This window comes from Oryctolagus cuniculus, chromosome 11 (assembly GCF_964237555.1).
Source record: "Oryctolagus cuniculus chromosome 11, mOryCun1.1, whole genome shotgun sequence".
Taxonomy (NCBI): domain Eukaryota; kingdom Metazoa; phylum Chordata; class Mammalia; order Lagomorpha; family Leporidae; genus Oryctolagus; species Oryctolagus cuniculus.
In genome coordinates, this window is record NC_091442.1 from 64,625,630 (window position 1) to 64,649,667 (window position 24,038).

Sequence of the window (24,038 nt, forward strand, 5' to 3'; positions counted from 1 at the left end):
CGGCGCCGCAAGGTGGAGGATTAGCCTATTGAGCCACGGCGCCGGCCTCATCCTATTTGTTTTTATTTGTAATACCTAACACAGTGTCTGATGCTCTAGTGTATAGAAATTTTTATTTAGTTCTGTTTTACTTAAAAATTACTAACAGTATCAATAGTTGGGTTGTTAAAAAATCAAAGAAACTAGGGAGAATTAATTTTTAGTAAATACCTTTATGTGCTAAGTATTGTACTAAGCTATTTAAAAAAATTATTTTATCCATTATAGTCTTAAGTGAAATTTTATAAAACCCATTATGGGACCTGGTGCTGTAGCCTAGCGGATTAAGCTTCTGCCTGCAGTGTTGGCATCCCGTATGGGCTCTGGTCCCAGCTGCTCCACTTCTGATCCAGCTTCCTGCTAATGCTCTGGGGAAGGGAGTGGAAGATGGCCCAAGTGCTTGGGCACCTGTACCCATGAAGGAGACCCAGAAGAAACTGCTGACTCCTGGCTTTCGTTTGGCCCAGTTCCAGCTATTGTGGTCATTTGAGGAGTGAACCAGCAGATGGAAGGTTTCTCTCCCTCTCTCTGCAACTCTTGCAAATAAAATAATTCTTTAAAAAAAAAAAAACATTATGTATTACAGTTAAAAGGAAAGTTATGGGGCCAGTGCTGTGGAGCAGTCTGTTAAAGCCCCGGCCTGCAGCGCCAGCCTCCTATATGGGTGCCGGTTTTAGTCCTGGATGCTCCACTTTCAATCCAGCTCCCTGCTCATGTGCCTGGGAAACCAAGGGAAGATGGCCCAAGGGCTCAGGCCCCTGCTCCCATGTGGGAGACTTGACAGCGGCTCCTGCCTCCGGATTGGCTCAGCTCCAGCCGTTGAGCCCTTTGGGGAGTGAACCAGTGGGTTGAAGACTTCTTTCTGTGTCTCGCCCTCTCTCTCTAATTCTCTTTCAAATAAATAAAATGAATCTTAATTTAAAAAAAAAGGAAAGTTACCGGACTTAAGCTGAAATGAGCACTTTGGAAGTCCACCAATTAATCAGCACCCCCACCTCCCTAGCTAGCCAGTTCCCTCTATCAGGCTTCCAATAGACATGTACTTCTCTGTGATTAACATCCCTCAGAGGCCGGCGCCACGGCTCACTAGGCTAATCCTCCGCCTTGCGGCGCCGGTACACCGGGTTCTATCCCGGTCGGGGCACCGGATTCTGTCCTGGTTGCCCCTCTTCCAGGCCAGCTCTCTGCTGTGGCCCGGGAGTACAGTGGAGGATGGCTCAAGTGCTTGGGCCCTGCACCCCATGGGAGACCAGGATAAGTACCTGGCTCCTGCCATCAGATCAGCGCAGCGCGCCGGCCGCGGTGGCCATTGGAGGGTGAACCTACAGCAAAGGAAGACCTTTCTCTCTGTCTCTCTCTCTCACTATCCACTCTGCCTGTCAAAAAAAAAAAAATAATAAAAATTTAAAAAATTTAAAAAAAAATCCCTCAGAGCCTGAGTTAGCTCCAGGGGTGTAATTTAACTTCTTTAAGCCTCAGTTTTCTAATGTATATGATGAAGAAAGTAACACTTATTTTATGTTATCATTGTAAAGATCTATTTTTTTTTTAAGATTTATTTATCTGAAAGCGAAGTTACAGAGAGGCAGAGATAGGTCTTCCATCTGCTGATTCACTCCCCAGATGGCTGCAACAGCCAGAGCTGAGCTGATCCGAAGCCAAGAGCTTCTTCTGGGTCTCCCACAGGCTACAGGGCCCAAGGACTTGGGCCATCTTCCACTGCTTCCCCAGGCCATAGCAGAGAGCTGGATTGGAAATGGAGCAACCTGGACTCAAACTGGCACTCATATGAAATGTCAGCACTTCAGGCAGCGGCTTTACCCGCTAAACCAGAGCTCCAGCCCCGAGTCTATGTTCTTGATAGATACGCATTTATCAGACTGCAGATTAGAGAATAAGCTACATTAATAAGATGAAATATCCTTAAAAACTTTTTATCTTCTGGAATGTTTCAAAGTATGCATTTAATTTTCTGGATTTTTAAAAATTTATTTATTTGAAAGAGTTAGGAAGGGAGAGACAGAGATCTTCCATCTGCTGGTTCAAGCCCTAGATGGCCACAGCTGCCAAGGGCTTAGCCAATCTGGAGCCATGAGCTTCATCTGAGTCTCCCACGTGGGTGCAGGAGCCCAAAGACTTGGGCCATCTCCACTACTTTTCCCATGCCCTTAGGCAAGAACTGGATCAGAAGTTTCAAAGCAGCTGGGACATGAACTGGCACTCTTACTGATGCCAACATCACAGGCAGTGGCTTTACCTGCTATGCCACAATGCTGGCCCCAAATTTTCTAGATTTTATAACAGTTTTATGAGCAATAACTCTACAAGACTTTTTTTTTAATAACTAAACTTGAAAGTATTGTTATTGCAAAATAAAACAAAGATACATTGTTGGAAGAGTTTGCATCCCAGAATTATTTTTCATTGTCCCTTTTGTGTCTTCTCTATTTAAGTGAATTGTTTTGAAATATTTTAAAAAATACTTTCACCATGAGTTAGTTTTAACAGTAAGCAAAATTGTATTCAAAATGATACATTTGAATAAAGATATACATTTTAACATTTCTGATTGCCTTTTAAACTTAATAATCCATGGTTATAAACCATGGGATTTTAAGTACAAATTCTATTAGATGTTGAGGTATTATAGTTAAACAACAATATTAAATGTATAACTTTGAAAGTTTTTGTAGCTAAAATCTGTTTTTTCAGAGTAATGATTTAAGTCCTTCAAATGACCATGAAAAATCTGTCTTTTAATTATCAGTTTTATGTGTAGGTGTCATGATAGTTGTAAAGTGCAATAAAAGAAAACTTGCTTCACAAATAAAATTTACTCACTAAATTATATTTGTAAATCTTGAAAATTACATAATACCCTGTAGGAATGATAATTACAACATTAAGATAGTACCTTATTGTTGTCAGATAGGAGGGGGATTGTGATTAGGAAGTAGCCAGAATGCTAGGTGCATGGTACATTTATTTGTTATAAGCTGTATATTCATCATATTAGTTTTTGAATGCATAAATACTATATTTTTAAAGGCAACTTTAATATTTTAATTAGCATATTCTTAATAAATAACTCCCATGAAGTTTAAAAAAAAGTCTTATTCATTACATGTATTCTAAAATGAATTTACATTTCACAGTTAGGATCCAAATGCCAAAATATAATTGACCTTAAAACATACAATCCACCAGACTATATTGCCAAGTATATGTAGAATAGGTTATAAAATTGCAACTTTAGAAGAAAGAGTTCAGGGCCGGCACCGTGGCTCACTTGGTTAATCCTCGGCCTGCTGTGCCAGCATCCCATATGGGTGCCGGGGTCTTGTCCTGGTTGCTCCTCTTACAGTCCAGCTCTCTGCTGTGGCCCAGGAGAGCAGTGGAGGATGGCCCAAGTGCTTGGGCCCTTGCACCCACATGGGAGACATGGAGGAAGCACCTGGCTACTGGCTTCAGATCACCGTAGCGGCCATTTGAGGGGTGAACCAATGGAAGGAAGACTTTTCTCTCTGTCTCTTCCTCACTGTCTGCAACGCTACCTGTCAGTTATTGGCCTGGCCTGAAGCGCCAGCATCCCATATGGGTGCTGGTTCGAGGCCTGGCTGCTCCACTTCGGTCCAGCTCTCTGCTATGGCCCAGAAAGCAGTGGAAGATGGCCCAAGTTCTTGGGCCCCTGCACCCACATGGGAGACCCAGAGGAAGCTCCTGGCTCCGGATCAGCGTAGCTCCAGCCATTGTGACCAATTGGGGAGTGAACCATCAGGTGGAAGATAATCTCTCTCTCTCTCTCTCTCTCTCTCTGTCTCTCTGCCTTCCTCTCTGTATAACTCTGACTTCCAAATAAATAAATAAATCTTTAAAAAAAAAAAGAGTTCATGAAATTGAATATATAGATTTAGCTTTATAGTGCCTTGTATTTACTTCAAATCATATTGTCTGTATTATAGTTTTCTCATAGAAATTAAAATATTAATATCTTATTGATGGCATATGTAGGGGTACTTCAAAAATTTGTGAAAAATAAAGTTAAAAGGTAAGTTTATTTTGATCCAAAAATTTTTGGAAATCTGTGGGTAGGTTTTTAAGTTTTCTCTGTATCTGTCAGTCCATCCTTCTGTCTGAAAGTCTGAGAAACAGATAGGGAGAGAGAGAAAGGTCTTCCATTCTCTGGTTCACTCCCCAAATGATAGCAACTGCTAGGGCTGGGCCTGGCCAAAGCCAGGAGCCCCAGCTCTTTCTGTGTTTCCCACAGTAACAAGAACCCAAATACCTAGGCCACCATCTCCTGCCTCACAGGTGCATGAGCAGGAAGCTGGCCGGAAAGCAGACATATGAGAGTTAAGTCAGTCACTCCAATATGTGATGTGAACATTTCCAGGGGCAGTTTAACCCACCGTTCCACGAAGCCCACCCCTTGTAGTTTTCTTATGATAGGATTTTCCATGAACCTTTAGAAAACCCCTTGTGTATATGATTTCAATCAATTTTCATTATATTTTTTCACAAATTATTTGGATTCCTTTCGTTATTCTTTTGCTACTCTAATTATATTTGCTAAGTTTTTCTACTTTGCAGACTCATCCCATAACAAAAACCAGAACGGTTTTGTAATAAAGTAGTTCTGCTTCAGTCTGTACTATCATTGTTAGAAATGATTTTTGTCTATCTCATTGTAATGCTGTAATAGGAAACTTTAGTCCAATTCTCATACTTGTGATTCTCCTACTTATATATTAAAAGATTCTATACTTTACATAGTAACAATATAAATATACGGTAATTTGAAAGCTGCAATTAAATTTTGTGTAATCTGTAATTTCAGATTATCCAAGCCTCAATAGCATTGTAATTATAGTTAGCTAAAATAAGATGTCAGCTTATTTAACAACAACTATAAACATTTCATGATTGATCATCTGTTATTTGCATGGTTCTGTAATACAAGCTACCAAAAAAATGGAAAATACACTCCCTAAACTCAAGAAATTTATATTTTGATTTTGGTGTAGACTTTGTTAAAATCATAGATCTGATGATTTTCTTCATTTACCTTCTTCTCACTTTCATTGCTGACTTCTTACAATTGAGGTCTTTTTGTTTCCTTTATCCCCCTTTGGAATCAGAATGCAACTACCTCTTCACCGTGTCTACTGTATCCTTTAAATACTCAGTTATTTTAATTTCTTGTATATTCATCTCATCTTTTAAAGCTACTTTAACTAAAAAGTTTATAGAAAAACATCCTTTTATTGTGTCATATTTACAGGTGTTAGTGATAGAACAAAAAAATGAAGATGGAACATGGCCACGGGGTCCTTCTACTCCAAAGTAAGTGCTCCTTCCTCTTATATCTTATTGCATGATTTTTAAGCTTTTGATTTCAGATCATGAATTTAGAATAATGAAGAACCTAGTTGTGTACTACAAAAATATTTAATATCTTGATTGTTACAGTTTTAGAAGCTTGCAATTCAAATCTCTTTTAGAAGATATAAACAAATATTAGAAATGTGAAACATTTTGTTTAGTTTTATTGAAGTTTTCTGTGATATTTTAAAGTATGTTAAAAAAGTGGCTTTTTTATCAAAATGAATGATATAAAAGTTAATATTTTCATTGATTTAAAAGATGATTTAGAATATAAAAGCACAAGAATTTGCTTTTTAATGCTGAGGGGAGGATTGAGAATCTTTCATTGCTTTAGAATTATCAGATCCATACTCCATTGTCAAAAATGCTTAAAACTAGTGTGTTTCAAAATCAGGCTTTTCAAATCTTGAATATTATGAACATGCCACTTACTACAGTGTTTCTGCAAAGTCCAAGGGGACATCCTGTGATCAAACACACTGATATTCCTTAGCAAATATTCATGCTAAGTGGGAAAAATAAGACCTTTGAAAATAAATAGCCGCCTATCAGTTCAAATTAGGTTGCTGTCAGATAAATTGTGGTTTTAAGTCTTCAGAACTTTGGAGTTTTAAATTTCCTGATAAGGGATTTTAAATCTATGTTCTGAAATTGTTAAAACAATGATTCTTGTTTAAATCAATAATTTATTAAGTGCTAACCTAGCAAGTAAAAAAAAAATAACCTGCTACTTAATTTTCTTCAAACCTAAAATACACTTTAATGAGTGGCTTTTTTATCTTGCATGAATTTTTTCACTTAAGTTCTAAGAAGTTGCCTAAATATGTTAATAATATGAAAGAGATTTTTATTCTTACCCTACTTAGTTGGAGGTATACAAGAGGTAGAACTTAGTGTAAAAGTAGAACTTAAATAGATATGGATGGGCCAGCGCCTTGGCTCACTAGGCTAATCCTCCGCTTTGCGGTGCCGGCACACTGGGTTCTAGTCCCTGTCGGGGCGCCAGATTCTGTCCTGGTTGCCCCTCTTCCAGGCCAGCTCTCTGCTGTGGCCAGGGAGTGCAGTAGAGGATGGCCCAAGTGCTTGGGCCCTGCACCCCATGGGAGACCAGGATAAGTACTTGGCTCCTGCCATTGGATCAGCGCGGTGTGCCGGCCACAGCACGCTGGCTGCGGCAGCCATTGGAGGGTGAACCAACGGCAAAAGGAAGACCTTTCCCTCTGTCTCTCTGTCTCACTGTCCACTCTGCCTGTCAAAAAAAAAAAAAAAAAATGATATGGATGGACTCATGGATTTCATAACTGATACAGATTTGGAAGTTAGGCATACTTTCCTGGTGAATATTCGCTGGTCTTTCTAGCTTATGATTAGAATGTTCTATACTTGCTGTATCTTTAAATAGTCTTTGAAATTACAAAATTGGCTGTAATTTAGTATAGGAATACCATGAGTTCCAAAAGACGCAGGGATCTTTTCTAATTAAATTAAAGTATGTAAAGTATCCATTTACTCCAAATTTTAAGAAGCACTATACAGCAACATGTCATACATGCCAAATGATAGTTTACTAGATTATAAAAACAAAAATCTTTTAATATTTGTACCTATCTATGGAAGATGCTCAGAAAATTAAGAATAAAAGGAAATTCTCCTAACTTGTTAAAACCCATGTACATAAATTCTTTAGTAGATATTAAATTGCACTGAGAAATTTTAAGTAGACTCCAAATAAGAAGGCAGATTTTAAAAGAGGTGAAATTTATTATTTGTGTACATAATGATATAGTCATAAAATCCAAAACAATCAGTAAACCACTAAAACTGAGAAAATTCAGTTTATGAAAACCAATAGGTTTTTTTCTGTACCCAGAAGTCAAGCAACCTTTTTTATAAAGGGTTGGACAGTGTTTTCAGCCTTGTGGACCAGATGGTCTCATCACAACTATCAGCTCCACTGATGGTAGCATGAAAACAATCTTAGACATCATTTCAACAAATGGACATGGCTGTATTTTGATAAACTTGCTTTATCAGTATATGACAAGCTTGGATTTGACTTATAAACCATGAATTTCTGATCCCTGCTATCTACCAGTAGTGACCTGTTTAGAAGATGGTGTAGTGGTAACCACCTATTTAAGAATGCATAGAGCCTTTAAGGAAAACATTCTAAACTTACTAATTAAAAGACAAAATATATTATCATGCTCTGTGTACTACATGGCTTAAGCCAGTGATAACTGTTCTCACTAAATCTATTATGTCAGTTCCTTCTGTTCAAAATTTTATTTGGTGTGTGTGTGTGTGTGTATGTACATGTGTGTGTAAGAAAGGCGACATACTCATTCTTGAATTAGCATAAACTAACCAATAAGTGCATGTCCAGGATTAGCTAAGTCAATCCTGACAGAGAGGAAAAGATATGCTAGACCTGCCAGATGTTGAGAATCACTACAAAGCTATAGTAATAAAACTAGAATAACTCCGTGATCTCAGAAATATTCTTATATATTTGAGAACTTGGTATATGACAATGCAGTAACAGTAACATTTAACGTGGATACTTAGCTATTAGGGAAATTAGGGAAAAAAAGAAAGTTGGATCTTTATCTTAAACATATATAAAGCTGACTCCATAAGGGTTAAAGACCCAAATAAGAGTAAAGCATGAGGCCAATGCTGTGGCATAGTGGATAAAGCTGCTCAGCACCTTGCTTGGCTTCCGACCCAGCTCTCTTTTACGCCCTGGAAGGCGGTGGAAGATATTCCTTGGGCACTGGCACCAGCATGGGAGCCGCAGAAGAAGCTCCAGGCTCCTGGTTTCTTTTTTTTTTTTTTTTTCCTTTTTTTTTTTTTTTTGATGGGCAGAGTGGATAGTGAGAGAGAGAGACAGAGAGAAAGGGAGAAAGGTCTTCCTTTTGCCATTGGTTCACCCTCCAATGGCCGCCACGGCTGGCGTGCTGCGGCCGGCGCACTGCACTAATCCAAAGGCAGGAGCCAGGTGCTTCTCCTGGTCTCCCATGGGGTGCAGGGCCCAAGCACTTGGGCCATCCTCCACTGCCTTCCCAGGCGACAACAGAGAGCTGGCCTGGAAGAGGGGCAACCAGGACAGAATCCGGCGCCCCAACAGGGACTAGAACACAGTGTGCTGGCACCGCTAGGTGGAGGATTAGCCTATTGAGCCGCGGCGCCAGCCAGGCTCCTGGTTTCTTATCAGCCCAGCTCTAGCCATTGTGGTCATTTGGGGAATGAACCAGCAGATGGAGACCTACCTCTTTCCCTCCCTCCCTTACTCCCTCTCTCCTTCCTTTTCTCTACCTCTCTACCTTTGCCTCTTTGTAACTCTGCCTTTAAAATAAATAATCTTTTTTTAAAAAAAGAAATGTAAGCTTTAGAACTAATTTAAAATACTTAGAATAACTAACTATCGTAGGAATCACAGAACATAACATGAAAAATTAAATGGATTTAATAACAGAAAAATAATTTTGATTAAAAGAACCTTATGAAGAATTAAAAGTGAAATGTCAGCTTTGGAATATCTAAAACTTAAAAGAGAATATACCTATAATTTATTTTTAAGTGCTATAAATTAACAGAAATAAAAATAGCATTCAAAAATTATCAAAAGAGATGAATAGAAAATTTAAATAAGGGGAAACCCAGGTACTGATTGATAAAGCAATGTACAAACTTAATAATGACCAGAAAAATGAAAATAAAACAAGAAATATTATTTTCAACCCATCAGTGTGACAAAAACTTGGAAAATTGTTGATGAAAAGTTTTGGGTAAGATGTAGAATAATTTGCATGTATTGGTGATGGGAATATAAATTTGTACTGCTATTTCATAAATCATTCAGTATTTAATTATCAAACCCAGCACTCAAGAGATATTTTTACACATGTTCCTAAGGTTATAGTCTTTGTAGATATGTTATATGTGATAGCATAGTCTTGGCGGTATAGCTAAATATCTCACACTGGGGAGTGTGCATTTTGCCTAGCAGTTCAAATGCCACATCCCACATTGGAATACCTGAGTTCAATTCACACTATAGCTTCTGACTCCAGCTTCCTGCTAATGTTCAGTAACTGGCCTCCTTTCACCTGTGTGGGAGACCGGAATAGAGTTTTTGGTTCCGAGTTTTGGTCCTTAATCACCCTCATGAGCATTTGAGGAGTGAACCAGCAAATGAGAACTTGCTTCATCACTCCTTCCCTCTCCCCCTCTTCCTCTTGAACAAATTTTAAAAATACATACACATTATCACTAGTAGAGTAAATAAAAATGAGATGTTGGTAATACTGGTAAAGTCTTTAAAACTTTAACATACTGTTGAGAAAGGGGAAGAAGAGTTTTATTCTGTACAATTAATGTCAGTTGGAGTCCCAGCACCTCCACTGCCTATTCAGCTTCTTGCTAACACATCCTGGGAAGCAGCAGATGATCGAGGAAGTACTTGGGCCCCTGCCACCCACAGATGAAAACCAGACAGAATTCAGGACTCCTGTCTTTGGGTTGGCCCAGCCCTGGCTGTTGTAAGCATTTGGGGAGTGAACCAGCAAATGAAAGGTGTCTGTGTGTGTGTGCGCGCATGCCTCAGTCTCTGCCTTGGAAGAAGATGAAAATAAACATTTAAAGGGAAAATGACTCTTCTTTCAAAATGAGCACACTTGTGAGACTTGAATTTTATGGACTCTGAATCAAACATTGGGAGAACTAAATCTCAGTCTGTGATAACCACTTTTGAAGCAAGCATTAAAAGGATGAGTAAATCATGGCAACTGTGTCTTACTCTGCTTCCATTGAAAAAGAAAATAGGAGCAGAAAATTAACACAGTCTATTCTTCACTAATGATAACTGCTTGGTCCTCAAGAAAAGCAGTAGAAATCCTGCAAAGGCATTAGGAGCTTAGCATGAGGAGATGTCTTGGACTCATTGTTAGTGACAGCTGAGTCTCACATTTACAGTCACATAAAAAGACTGGAGTGGAAAATCTTTCAGCTTGACATTTTGCTATTGGAAAGTGCCTATATCTGAGGTTAAGAGTCATATCTGTGAACTATACATGAACTGGCACATATTAGGTGCTTGTGAAATATATACACATGTGTTTTACTTGCTGTTCCTTGGGATCTTGAGTTACGAAGTGAAATTCATATTTATACGTAAACTTTTATTTGTTTCTTGTTTTGGAACAAACTATCAAAAAGTTGAAATGGTTCTCTCCATCTCTCTCTCTCTCACACACATACACACACACCTGCACACACATACATATTTATCATTTAATGATGTTTGAAGCCATTATTAATAAAAAGCTAGATTTATTATTAAAGTAAACATTTAAAAAGTGTATATTGCATAAAGTATATATTTAACACAAAAGAAGCAGTTATAGGAAAACGGTAGTAGAGGTTAGAGGAGAAAACAGGAAAAAGGGTTGAGGAAGTATTTGCAAGGATACAGTTTTTTTCCTTATCCTTAACAACAATAGCAACAAAAAACATAAATGGAATGTTTGTATATTAGTTTAAATCACATATTAAATAAATATATTAATAAATGTATTAAATAAATGTAACTTAAGCAAATTCACCTCCAGCAGAGAACTTTTTTTTTGTACTTTTTGAAATTTTATTTTTTTATTATTTGAGAGACAGGACAATAAATATAGTTTTTATTGTTTCAGAGACAGGACAAAGAGAGTTCCCATATACTGGTTCACTCTTCAGACTTCCTCAGTGGATGGAACTGAACCAGGCTGAAACCCAGAGCCAATAACCCAGTCCAGGCTTCCTACATGAGCATTAAGAACTCAGCTGCTTAAGATTCAACCTGCTTCATCCCAGGGTCCACATTAACAGGAAGCTGGTATTGGGAGCTAGAGATGTGGGCTTCTAAACCGTTAGGCCAAAACACCATCTTTGGGCATATTATTTTACCTCTTTAAAGAGAAACCTCAAGATATTAAGATATGAAGAGACTTGAAAAATTTGTGGGAAAATAGAATGAAAAGAATGCAAATTTTTTGTGTACTTTTTGAAGTACCCTCATATAGAACAGGCTATTTTATGCTCCTGAAAAGTGTCAAATCTGTCAGGTCAAACCCTGGACCTCAAAATGCCATGAAGATGCTTGTTCTAATTTAAAAATCACCAACTTGGGGTCTGTCCAACATTTGTTTTACACAGCATGTAACCAGATCCTACATAGGATCTTCAAAAGCCAAGGAAAAATAAAGTTGTAATATAATGACAGAAGAATTACCTGTGGACTTTATTAAAACAAAGTTTTATTAAAACATCTCAAGAATTTGATTCAGTAGGTCTAGGAGTAGCTCATGTCTAATATGCTCACTGGTGAAAATAACTAATGCTGTTGATTACAGGATCATGCTTTGAGAAATTCTATACATAATATTCCTTGAACATGTACTCTGTGGATAACCATAGGCAGCAGCTTCTATGGTTCCCACCTCAGACCAGCATTAATCTTCATGGGGAGCGCAGGAATTTGCATTTTAGGTGCTTCAAATGAAGAAGAAAATACAAGAATATTACTGTAGTAGTAGACACCTGTGAAAGCATGTGAATATCTTACTTGTCTGACATTTCTAACATCCCATATCAGAGTGCCTGAATTTGAGTCCTGGCTTGACTCCCCATTCCAGCTTTCTACTAATGAACTCACTGGGATACAAATCAAGTACTTGAGTCCTGCCTTCCACATGGGAGACCCAGTTTGGGTTCAGGGATCTTGGCTTCATGCTGGCTCAATCTCAGCTGTTGCAGGAATTTGGAGTGTGAACCAGGAGATGGAAGGTCTTGCTGTCTGTCTGTGCATTTCTCTTAAATTCATACTGTATTTTGAAAATATTTAAGTTCTTACTAAAGTAGCTTTTTCAGGACTTCCATTTCTAATCTAGTTTTTAGGTATCAGATTTTTTTTTAAGGATTTATTTATTTATTTGAAAGTCATAGTTACACAGAGAGAGAAGGAGAGGCAGAGAGAGAGAGAGGTCTTCTATCTGGTGGTTCACTCTCTAATTAGCTGCAACAGCTGGAACTGCACCAATCCGAAGCCAGGAGCTAGGAGCTTCCTCCGAGTCTCCCACACGGGTGCAGGGGTCCAAGGCCTTGGGCCATCTTCCACTGCTTTCCCAGGCCACAGCAGAAAGCTGGATCAGAAATGGAACAGCTGTGTATTAAACCAGCACCAATATGGGATGTGAGCATTTCCGGCCAGGGCATTAACCTTCTACATCACAGCGCCGGCCCCAGGTATCTGATTTCTTTTCTTTTTTTTTTTTTTTTAACTTTTATTTAGCAGATGTAAATTTCTAAAGGACAGTTTGTGGATTACAATGGCTTTTTCCCCACCATAACTTCCCTCCCACCCACAACCCTCCCATTCCATTCACATCAAGATTCATTTTCAATTATCTTTATATACAAAAGATCAATTTAGTATATATTAAGTAAAGATTTCATCGGTTTGCCCCCACACAGAACACAAAGTGCCAAATACTGTTTGAGCACTAGTCATATCATTAATTCACATTGAACTACACATTAAGGACAGAAGTCCTACATGGGGAGTAAGTATACAGTGACTCCTGTTGTTGACTTAACAAATTGACACTCTTGTTTAAGGCATCAACAATCTTCCCAGGCTCTAGTCACGAGTTGCCAAGGCTATGGAAGCCCCCTTCGCTCACCGACTTTGATCTTATTTCGACAAGGCCATAGTCAAAGTGGAAATTCTCTCCTCCTTTCAGAGAAAGGTACCTCCTTCTATGATGGCCCGTTCTTTCCACCTCGATCTCACTCACAGAGATCTTTCATTTAGGTCCTCTATTTTTTTTTCCAGTGTCTTGGCTTTCCATACCTAATATACTCTCATTGGCTCTTCAGCCAGATCCAAATGCCTTAAAGGCTGATTCTGAGGCCAGAGTGCTGTTCAGGACATCTGCCATTTTATGAGTCTGCTGTGTATCCTGCTTCTCATGTTGGATTGTTCTCTTCCTTTTGTATTCTATCAGTTAGTATTCACAGACACTAGTCTTGTTTATGTGATCCCTTTGACTTTTAGACCTATCTTTATGGTCTGTTGTGACCTGAAATTAATTACTTGGACTAGTGAGGTGGCATTGGTACATGCCATCTTGATGGGATTGTATTGGAATCCCCTGGCACATTTCTAACTCTACCACTTGGGGCAAGTCAGCTTGAGCATATCCCAAATTGTACATCCCCTCCCTCTCTTAGTCCCTCTTTTATATTTAACAGGGATCACTTTTCAGTTAACTTTAAACACCTAAGAATAATTGTGTGTTAATTACATAGCTCAACCAATGGTATTAAGTAGAATAAACAATAATACTAAAAGGGATAAGTATTAAATTGTACATCAACAGTCAGGACAAGGGCTGATCAAGTCATTGTTTCTCATAGTGTCCATTTGATTTCACCAGGTTTCCTATTTGATGCTCAGTTAGTTGTCGCCGATCAGGGAGAACATATGATATTTGTCCCTTTGGGAATGGCTTATTTCACTCAGCATGATGTTTTCCAGATTCCTCCATCTTGTTGCAAATGACTGGATTTCATTGTTTTTGACTGCTGTATAGTATTCTATAGAGTACATGTCCCATAATTTCTTTATCCAGTCTACTGTTGATGGGCATTTGGGTTGATTCCAGGTCTTAGCTATTGTGAATTGAGCTGCAAGAAACATTAAGGTGCAGACAGCTTTTTTGTTTGCCAATTTAATTTCCTTTGGGTAAATTCCAAGGAGTGGGATGGCTGGGTTGAATGGTAGGCTATATTCAGATTTCTGAGGAATCTCCAGACTGACTTCCATAGTGGCTTAACCAGTTTGCATTCCCAACAACAGTGGGTTAGTGTCCCTTTTTCCCCACATCCTCACCAGCATCTGTTGTTGGTAGATTTCAGAATGTGAGCCATTTTAACTGGGGTGAGGTGGAACCTCATTGTGGTTTTGATTTGCATTTCCCTGATTGCTAGTGATCCTGAACATTTTTTCATGTGTCTGTTGGCCCTTTGCATTTCCTCTTTTGAAAAATGTCTGTTGAGGTCCTTGGCCCATCTCTTAAGTGGGTTGTTTGTTTTGATCTTGTGGAGTTTCTTGATCTCTTTGTAGATTCTGGTTATTAACCCTTTATCTGTTGTATAGTTTGCAAATATTTTTTTCCCATTCTGTCGGTTGCCTCTTCACTTTCCTGACTGTTTCTTTTGCAGTACAGAAACTTCTCAATTTGATGCAATCCCAAATGTTAATTTTGGCTTTGACTGCCTGTGCTTCCGGGGTCTTTTCCAAGAAGTCTTTGCCGGTACCTATATCTCACAGGGTTTCTCCAATGTTCTCTAATAATTTAATGGTGTCGGGTAGTAGATTTAGGTCTTTAATCCATGTTGAGTGGATTTTTGTGTAAGGTGAAAGGTAGGGGTCTTGCTTCATGCTTCTGCATGTGGAAATCCAGTTTTCCCAGCACCATTTATTGAATAGACTGTCCTTACTCCAGGGATTGGTTTTGGATCCTTGATCAAATATAAGTTGGCTGTAGATGTTTGGGTTGATTTCTGGTGTTTCTATTCTGTTCCATTGTCTATCCATCTGTTTCTGTACCAGTACCATGCTGTTTTGATAACAACTGCCCTGTAGTATGTCCTGAAATCTGGTATTGTGATGCCTCCGGCTTTGTTTTTGTTGTACAAGATTGCTTTCGCTATTCGAGGTCTCCTATGTCTCCATATGAATTTCAGCATCATTTTTTCCAGATCTGACAAGAAGGTCTTTGGTATCTTGATTGGTATTGCATTGAATGTATAAATTGCTTTTGGGAGAATGGACATTTTGATGATATTGATTCTTCCAATCCATGAGCATGGAAGATTTTTTCCATTTTTTGGTATCCTCTTCTATTTCTTTCTTTAAGGTTTTGTAATTTTCATCGTAGAGATCCTTAACGTCCTTGTTAAGTTCATTCCAACGTATTTGATTGTTTTTGTGGCTCTTGTGAATGGGATTGATCTTAGCAGTTCTTTCTTAGCCATGGCATTGCCTGTGTATAAAAAGGCTGTTGATTTTTGTGCGTTGAAATATATCCTGCTTCTTTGCCAGACTCTTCTGTGAGTTCCAGTAGTCTCTTATTAAGAGTTCTTTGGATCCCCTAAGTAGAGAATCATGTCATCTGCAAAGAGGGATAGTTTGAGTTCTTCCTTCTCAATTTGTATCCCTTTAATTTTTTTTCTTGCCTAATCACTCTGGCTAAAACTTCCAGAACTATATTGAATAGCAGTGATGAGAGTGGACATCCCTGTCTGGTACCAGATCTCAGTGGAAATGCTTCCAACTTTTCCCCATTCAATAGGATGTTGGCTGTGGGTTTTTCATAGATTGCTTTGATTGTATTGAGGAATGTTCCTTCTATACCCAGTTTGCTTAGGGTTTTCATCATGAAAGGGTGTTGAATTTTATTGAATGCTTTCTCTGCATCTATTGAGATAATCATATGGTTTTTCTTCTGCAGTCTGTTAATGTGGTATATCACATTGATTGATTTGCGAACATTGAACCATCCCTGCATACCAGGGATAAATCCCACTTGGTCTGGGTGGATGATCTTTCTGATGTGTTGTTGCATTCTATTGGCCAGTATTTTATTGAGGATTTCTGCATCTATGTTCATCAGGGATATTGGTCTGTAATTTTCTTTCAATGCTGCATCTTTCTCCAGCTTAGGAGTAGAAAGAGTTTGGGAGGATTCCCTCTTCTTCGATTGTTCCGAATAGTTTGAGAGGAATTGGAGTTAGTTCTTCTTTAAATGTCTGGTAGAATTCAGCAGTGAATCCATCTGGTCCTGGGCTTTTCTTTGTTGGGAGGGCCTTTATTACTGTTTCAATTTCTGTCTCAGTTATGGGTCTGTTTAGGTTTTCGATGTCTTCCTGATTCAATTTAGGTAGGTTGTATGTGTCCCAAGAATCTATCCATTTCTGATAGATTTCCCTGTTTGCTGGCATACAAGTCCTTATTGTAATTTCTGATGATTCTTTTTATTTCTGTAGTGTCTGTTGTTACGTTTCCTTTTTCATCTCTGTTTTATTGATTTGAGTCTTTTCTTTTTTCAGTTAGTTGGGCCAACAGGGTGTCAATTTTGTTTATTTTTTCAAAAAACCAGCTCCTCGTTTGGCTGATTTTTTTTATTTTTTAACTTTTATTTAGTAAATATAAATTTCCAAAGTACAGTTTATGGGTTACAATGGCTCCCCCCCCCCATAATTTCCCTCCCATCTCCTGCTCCCTCTCCCATTCCATTCACATCAAGAACAAGTTCACAGCTCTCTGCTGTGACCTGGGAGGGCAGTGGAGGATGGCCCAAATGCTTGGGCCCCTGCACCCCCGTGGGAGGCCAAGAGGAGGTACCTGGCTCTTCGCTTCAGATTGGCGTAGTTTTGGCCATGGCGGCCATTTGGGGAGTGAACCAACGAAGGAAGACCTTTCTCTCTGTCTCTCTCATTGTCTATAACTCTATCTGTCAAATAAAAAAAAATTAAAGACCCAAAGAATTTATGTGTGTTATGTTAATGTTTACCATATTTGCAGTTAAAATACTACAGTTGATCTTAGCCAGAAGGATAAGAAGCAATGAAAGATGAAATAGTTGTGGGTGTCAGGGAAGTTAAGAGGGGAAAGCCATTGTACTCCATAAGCTGTACTTTGGAAATTTATATTCATTAAATAAAAGTTAAAAAATAAAACTAAAAAAAATTTAACATATTTATAAATAACACTAAATCATTAATATTTTGACATGTGACATTTTCATGAAAATTATTTTCCAAATCAAAAGTAATCACTAAGAGTAGCATTGGTTTGCATTTTTGCAAATTTCTTTAATATCAGGCTAAATAAAAAACTGCTAAATTCTCATGTGTGCTTCTGCATTTAATTTATTGTGATATATCGTTAGGGTGATGAACATGAAGAAAATTTAACTTTTCACAAATAAGTAGTAGAAAAGAGGAGTATTTTCGATAATGGATACCACATTAACAGTGGCAGAATCAAATTTTCGAAAATTCTGAGGTTTGCTGGAAAGCTTGAATTTTATCATTGACAACAAATATTTTCAGTTGTTTTTCCTTGAAGTGAAAATCACCATACATTTTTGGGAAAATATCTGCTACGTAGCGAAGTTTAAATAAGCACATTTTTTTTTTTTTTTTAGGTATAGGCTTGAAAAGAATTGTGTCAAGGGTGTGTTTGGACTAGGAGTTTACACCCCAATTTAGGTACTTGTATGTATCCCATTTAGGATCAGGGTTGAGTGGGTTTGAGTCCTGCCTGCACTCCTGATTCCACCTAACTGCTAATACAAATCTGAGAGATAGCAGGTGATGGCTCAAGTTGTTAGGTCTTTGCTGCCACATGAGAGACCTGAATTTAATTCCTGAGGCTCCTGGCTTTGGCCGCATCCCAGCCTCAGCCAGTATGGGCATTTGGGGAGTGAGCAGATAGGAGCTACTCTGTGTCTCTGTCTCTCTGCTTTTCAAATAGGTAAGTGGTATTGTATAAAAAATGACTGCTGCCTTTGATGAAGCTGGTGTTGATAGGGACAGCTGAGAGTGCTAAGGAATGCCCCCATCTTTGGTGGAAGAAAGAGGTGATTTAGAACGTTCTACTTGTAGTTCAAATAATTAACACAAGTTTTTTCTCATGAGAGTCATGGTAATTCAATATGTAACATGTGCTTTATACAGACTTCCCAGTTTGTCAGCAATATTCCAGTCCTCAGTCAGTCCCTTTTCCTCAAAAATTATCTTTCTACAATACAAATCTGATTCTGTTGATAACACAATTGTATAAAATCCAAATTCCTTCACAGAATATGTAAGTTCCTTTGTTATCCTGCCAACCTTTTGAATTTCTGTTCCTATCTACATACTTCATACTCTTTCAGTTAAGCCAGATTTATTGGTAATTCCCTAAATACATCATAGTTTTTAGCCTCATATGTTTGTGTATTCCATTCTTTCCACTGGGAATACTGTCACTTTAGGTTTCTAACTGCTCATTTTTAAATCACCTCATGTCACTACTCACAAAATTTTATATTAAAATTTGTTAACGTTTATATTACTTTATAATTGTTTTTGCTTGTATGTCATTTTTCTCTATTAGATTTGTGAGCAATTTGAGATCCTGAAATGTCTTTGTATTCCTACTGCTTATCAAGATCAAAATGTGTAGAAATTATTTTTAAAACTTTTGAGTGAATGATTTGCATAGAAACTACTGTGAAAATACAAATTAACTCTGATATTTTCATTATCTGTTCCTTCTTTTTTTTTTTCATTATTTAGAGAATACTTTATTAGTTTTGTAATCAAACCCACGTAGATAAGACCTTACATATTTAATACAGTGCGTTACCCCTGTACAAATGGAAAAAAAAATTAAGTTTAACGTTTCTAGACCAATATGGCTGTTAATTTCTGTACAATGCCAACTCAACACGGTAAACTGGGATACTTTTCTCAAAGTTGACAGCACAGCTAAAGTTTCCAAAAATTCAATTATATATATGTATATATATATATGTGTGTATATATATATATATATATATATATATATATATATATATATATATATCTGTTCCTTCTAATGTGATCCTTAGGTAAAGTTGCTAATGAATAGTTGAAAAAATGGGCAGAAAAAATTACATATAAACATACAAGTATAATATCATATGTATGTATAAGTCTTAAATTTACACACGTTTGTATATATACTCAAATATACTAGATGCCTGGGCCAGCTTATTAAATGAAGTAATGAATCTTTATTTCCATAATTTTTACTGTAAGTAAAAAGGAACGTTTCATTTTATGTGTTCCTGAAAAGTTGTAATGATCACATTTTGAAGAATTAACCTCCTTAATTCATTAGAACCCAGTCTTTCATTAATTTAGATTTTTCCCCTATTTAGAAATAGTTATATGAAGCCAAAACTGCTAGAATTACTTATAAAATGTAACCCCTTGGGCCAGCATTTGGTGTAGCAGGTAGTCTCTTGCTTGTGACACTAGCATCCCATTTGGGTGCTGGTTGGAGTCCCAGCTGCTCCACTTCCAATACAGTTCCCTGCTATTGCACCTGGGAAAGCAGTAGAAGATGGCCCAGGCTTAGGCCTCTGTACCCTTCTGGGATTCCTGAATGAAGCTCCTGGCTATTGGTTTCACCAGCCCCCAGCCCCAACCGTTACAGCTGTTTGGGAAGTGACCAGCGGATGGAAGATAGCTCTCTCTCTTTCAAATACATAAAAAATAAATCTTAAAAATTGTGACCCCTCCATTATTTTATATTAAAACTTGATAGGTTGTATTTTGTGTTTTGAGCTTAATATAGTAAAATAAAATCGTGTTAGTAGAAGTTCTGCTTAAATAATTCATCTGTATACAACCTTTATCAGCAAAATAAATTTTAAAAAACTTATTCCAAATTTTACTAAGATTTCCTAATGTCCAAAATTCTAAGTTAATTTTTTTTTACATTTAAAAATATTACCTACCATTCTGCATGTATATCGATATAGATAAAGCTAAATCCAAATTACCTAAAAGCAAATTTTTGTAGATTACACTTTCTTGCCCATTGGCCATTTCATTGTTCATTAGCACCTGAGTAGAGAATATAACTTTTTAAAAACTAGTCACTTTGGGCCTCGCTAATACAGAATTTACCATGGCTGACTACTAAAACCTGGCTTTTTACAGCCCATAGATAGAACTTGCATGATAAGCTAAAATTGCTTTAAAAATTACAAAGGAAAGTCTTTCAGGAAACTTCAAGTACCTCAATCATTTCTATATAATAGAAGTGTTAACTATAAATTATACCTTTAAAGTGTTGGATGATTAAAAGCCAGTAGTGATTGAGAGTTCTCCAAAAGATTCTGAATTAGTGAGATATTTTATATCTATCTAGATTGATATTTTTCTTCCAGTTTTTCCAGGGGTAATGTTAGCCAACTAATACTGTTTCTTGGTATTATGTTTGGAATTCTCTTATGCTGTTCTATCCTCATTGTCTTACTTTTAAAAATTGGTAACATTCTCTGAACTATTAGTCTTGTGTACTATTAAAATGACAATGGTAACTACTGAGAAACAAAGTGAAATATTTTAGTTCCATTGCTTTATTTAAATTGATTGTAAAATGTTAGTTATGATTACCTAAACTAAGAAATTGGTATATTGAGTTAGTAGACTTAGAGAAATAATGTAAGTTGTAAATTCAATTTGATCAATTTTGTTTGAAAATAGACCCCTTGTGTATCATTATATTTTATAAGGAAAAATACACTGGAAATTGAAAAACAGAGGATATTTAAGTGATTTTGCTCATAAATCTGTTTTCCAGCATTCATTTACTACAACATTGTCATCTGTTAGTTCTTTTCTTTATTTCATAATTAATTTTAAATCTTCATTTTTTATCTAATTTAACATTTTCATATTTTTAAAGGTCCCCAGGTGCATCCAATTTTTCAACTTTACCAAAGATCTCTCCTTCATCTCTATCAAATAATTATAACAACATCAACAACAGAAAGTAAGCACTGAATCTTAAAAACTCTTTGTTTAATTGATCGCCCTATTGTGGTTGCAAAAAGTCTTTTGTATCTAAAATTTAGGATAAAAGTCTCACTACATTAAAATTGGTTTTCTTTTAAATTGTTGGTCAGTTCTTCCGTGAGTAATTACACAAGAAGTAAAAATCAATTATAAATTAGTTCTTGATTTAACACATATACTACAATAGTTTATTGAAAGAAATAAGCCACTTTGAGAATTTCACATTCTAAACATTAATATTGAAATATACATAAAAGTATTAAAACTTAATTTTGTAGAAAAATGTAAACTTCAGATATTTTAGAACTAATCTCCTATATAACAGAGTATTTTAAAAAGTTTGTATGAGTAATTCTAAAGTAGAGAGTGCACAGATTTTTATATTAATGAATAAAGCACTTTTTTCTTAAAGAAGTTCAGAGAAACAATTACCCCACCATAAATAAAATTCATAGAATATTTATAGAAGTTATATGAATGTGATGCTATATTGCCATAAGAAAAAAGGTTGAAAATTTCTTAAGCTTCGCATATAACATCTGACTATGGGTATATTACTTTGAGATTTGACATATTTATTTTATTGAAAAGCATTAAAAGCATTCATTATTTGTTTAGCCTAATAAAATTATGGGAAGTAATTAGATCTCAAGATGTTTGTGCTCTTATTTCTTGTATATATATTTATTTTTATTTATATATTCCCAGTGTTTAGGTAAATAATGGCATGATGTGTCCAGTTCATAAATGGCATCTGATTATTCCAATGAGTAAACTCGAAAAGACTGAAGTTAATTGTAAAGTAATCTGTAAAATAATACTAATAATTGAAATTATAAGTTTAATTTCCCCTTACAATTCATATCTTGGGAAGAAACTTTAACAAAATGATGCAAAACAATTGTCTGAATTTTAAAAAGTGACAATAGCTAAAATTATTTTGGAGAGGAAAATAATGAGAAAGGGTTATTTCTATTAATTATCACAACTTGTTATAAAGATGTGTATATATATATATAATAACGAATATGCCTACAGATCAGTGAACTCAGACATCTCAAAAACAGACCTTTGTATATAAAAGATTTAATGTGACTTAAAAAATGTTTCTAGACTAGCAGAGAATAGTCAAGATTATCCATGAAAGATTGTTGAGAACATTGGATCAAATAAAGAATAAAAATTAAATAAAGAATAAATATGTAAGAGTTCATTTTTACCATTAAAACCATAAAAATATCCATGCATATCCCACCTCAGAAACATGGAGAAAAATTAAAAGTATTTTTTCTTACAAGGATTTGCTAGTGTGAAAAATTTTAAACTTTCACATTATTTTTAAAGTAATTCATAAAAAGCTGTGCAGCATATATATTTACATTACATTGTAATGTAATAGTGAAATCTTGAAGACACTGTGAATATCCAGAATTACAGTGTGATATATTCTCTTCTATTTAAAAATGTATATTCACATGCAAAAAGAGTAAAAACAAATATCTTCATATAATTTGGTTGTATTTCGTATGACTTTTATAATTCATCAAAGCTAATTTTTTTAATAGGAGATAAAATATTGCTTGTCTTTCTACCAATTGCAGGTGGCTCCCACATTTACTATAAAAGAATTCATTTACAGGTATAATATGTATTTGTAGTCATGCTTTGGAGAGATTTTTAAGTTTCTTTGTAGACTGTATTGGAAATAAACTGTATTTGATCAGAATTACTATATGAGAGGTCTTTAAAAAGTTCATAGAAATTCATATTAAAACTATATGAATTTCAGAGTTTTTGGCACCAAAATTTATCTTTTAGTTACATTTTTCTGTGAACTTTTATGAAGTAACCTTGTATTAGTGTATGTGGTCTGGTGTGTTTGTTTTTGTCTTATTTCCCATTCATAGTAAAAATATTACAGTACTATCTAATTTCAGAACTTCTGATTGCAGAAACTAATTTGAGGAATTGGAGTCTTAAGTTTTAGAACATGTTTGATGATTCTATTATGACTAGATTATTTTTTAAGTTTATCTGTCTAACTTAGACATAAAACAGTCCTTTCTTGTTAGGCACTTTCAATAGCAGAAAGCTCAGTTTTTCTGTGATCATTTTGAACTTAAAAGTAACTTCTATGAGTACTTTTCTTAGGAATGGAATTAAAGCATTGATGAAATGGAAAGCTTATTTTGCTTGTTTTTGCCTTTAAAAGCTTTAGTAAATATCACCATCTTTATGTAAACAATTATTTTATATAGAACTTCTCAATTTTTATTGACCTTGTTGAAATAAGTAGTAACTTAAGACTTCAGATGGAAAGAGCATAATTTCTTTAATTAAAAGTGTGTGAAATAGGTAGTGACTTTTGTAGATAAGTACATTTTTTGAAACTTCATGTATGTGAAAATGTCCTACAAATATAAATTATATATTAAAACCAGTAATTATGATTTGTGAGTTTATATGAAATGTGTTTACCGATTTGACTTGAGCAATCTTACATTTATGCATTACTAAGATATAAAATTTTCATTTCTAGAAATAAGAATATTTAGCCGGCGCCGCGGCTCAATAGGCTAATCCTCCGCCTTGCGGCGCTGGCACCCCGGGTTCTAGTCCTGGTCGGGGCGCCGGATTCTGTCCCGGTTGCCCCTCTTCCAGGCCAGCTCTCTGCTATGGCCCGGGAGTGCAGTGGAGGATGGCCCAAGTCTTTGGGCCCTGCACCCGCATGGGAGACCAGGGGAAGCACCTGGCTCCTGGCTTCGGATCAGCGTGATGTGCCAGTCGCAGCGCGCCGGCTGCGGCGGCCATTGGAGGGTGAACCAACGGCAAAAAGGAAGACCTTTCTCTCTGTCTCTCTCTCTCACTATCCACTCTGCCTGTCAAAAAAAAAAAAAAAAAAAATAAGAATATTGTTGCAAAGGTAATAACAAAGTGTACTTGGA

The 24,038-nt window shown here is 36.4% G+C and overlaps 1 protein-coding gene and 1 non-coding gene across 18 annotated transcripts in view; both read left to right on the plus strand.

Moving 5' to 3' along the window:
• Positions 1-24,038, plus strand: part of USP15 (ubiquitin specific peptidase 15) — a 128,112-nt gene that overhangs the window by 55,077 nt on the left and 48,997 nt on the right. For 7 of the 17 annotated variants that reach the window (XR_007919692.2, XR_011380127.1, XR_007919695.2 and 4 more), the window contains 2 exons: positions 5,321-5,382; positions 20,984-21,070. Coding sequence is in view for 5 of the 17 variants with exons in the window: in XM_002711302.5 (XP_002711348.1) it covers positions 5,321-5,382; positions 20,984-21,070 (149 nt within the window). In the remaining 12 variants the exon portion in view is untranslated. Of the gene's footprint in view, positions 1-5,320; positions 5,387-20,983; positions 21,071-22,694; positions 22,733-23,632; positions 24,004-24,038 lie in introns of those variants that run through there. The other 10 variants (XR_011380129.1, XM_070052556.1, XM_070052557.1 and 7 more) reach the window with 5 other exon arrangements.
• LOC127491224 (small nucleolar RNA SNORD74) lies at positions 18,039-18,116 on the plus strand. Its single transcript, XR_007919814.1, has one exon. It is a non-coding gene; the product is annotated as a small nucleolar RNA SNORD74 (small nucleolar RNA).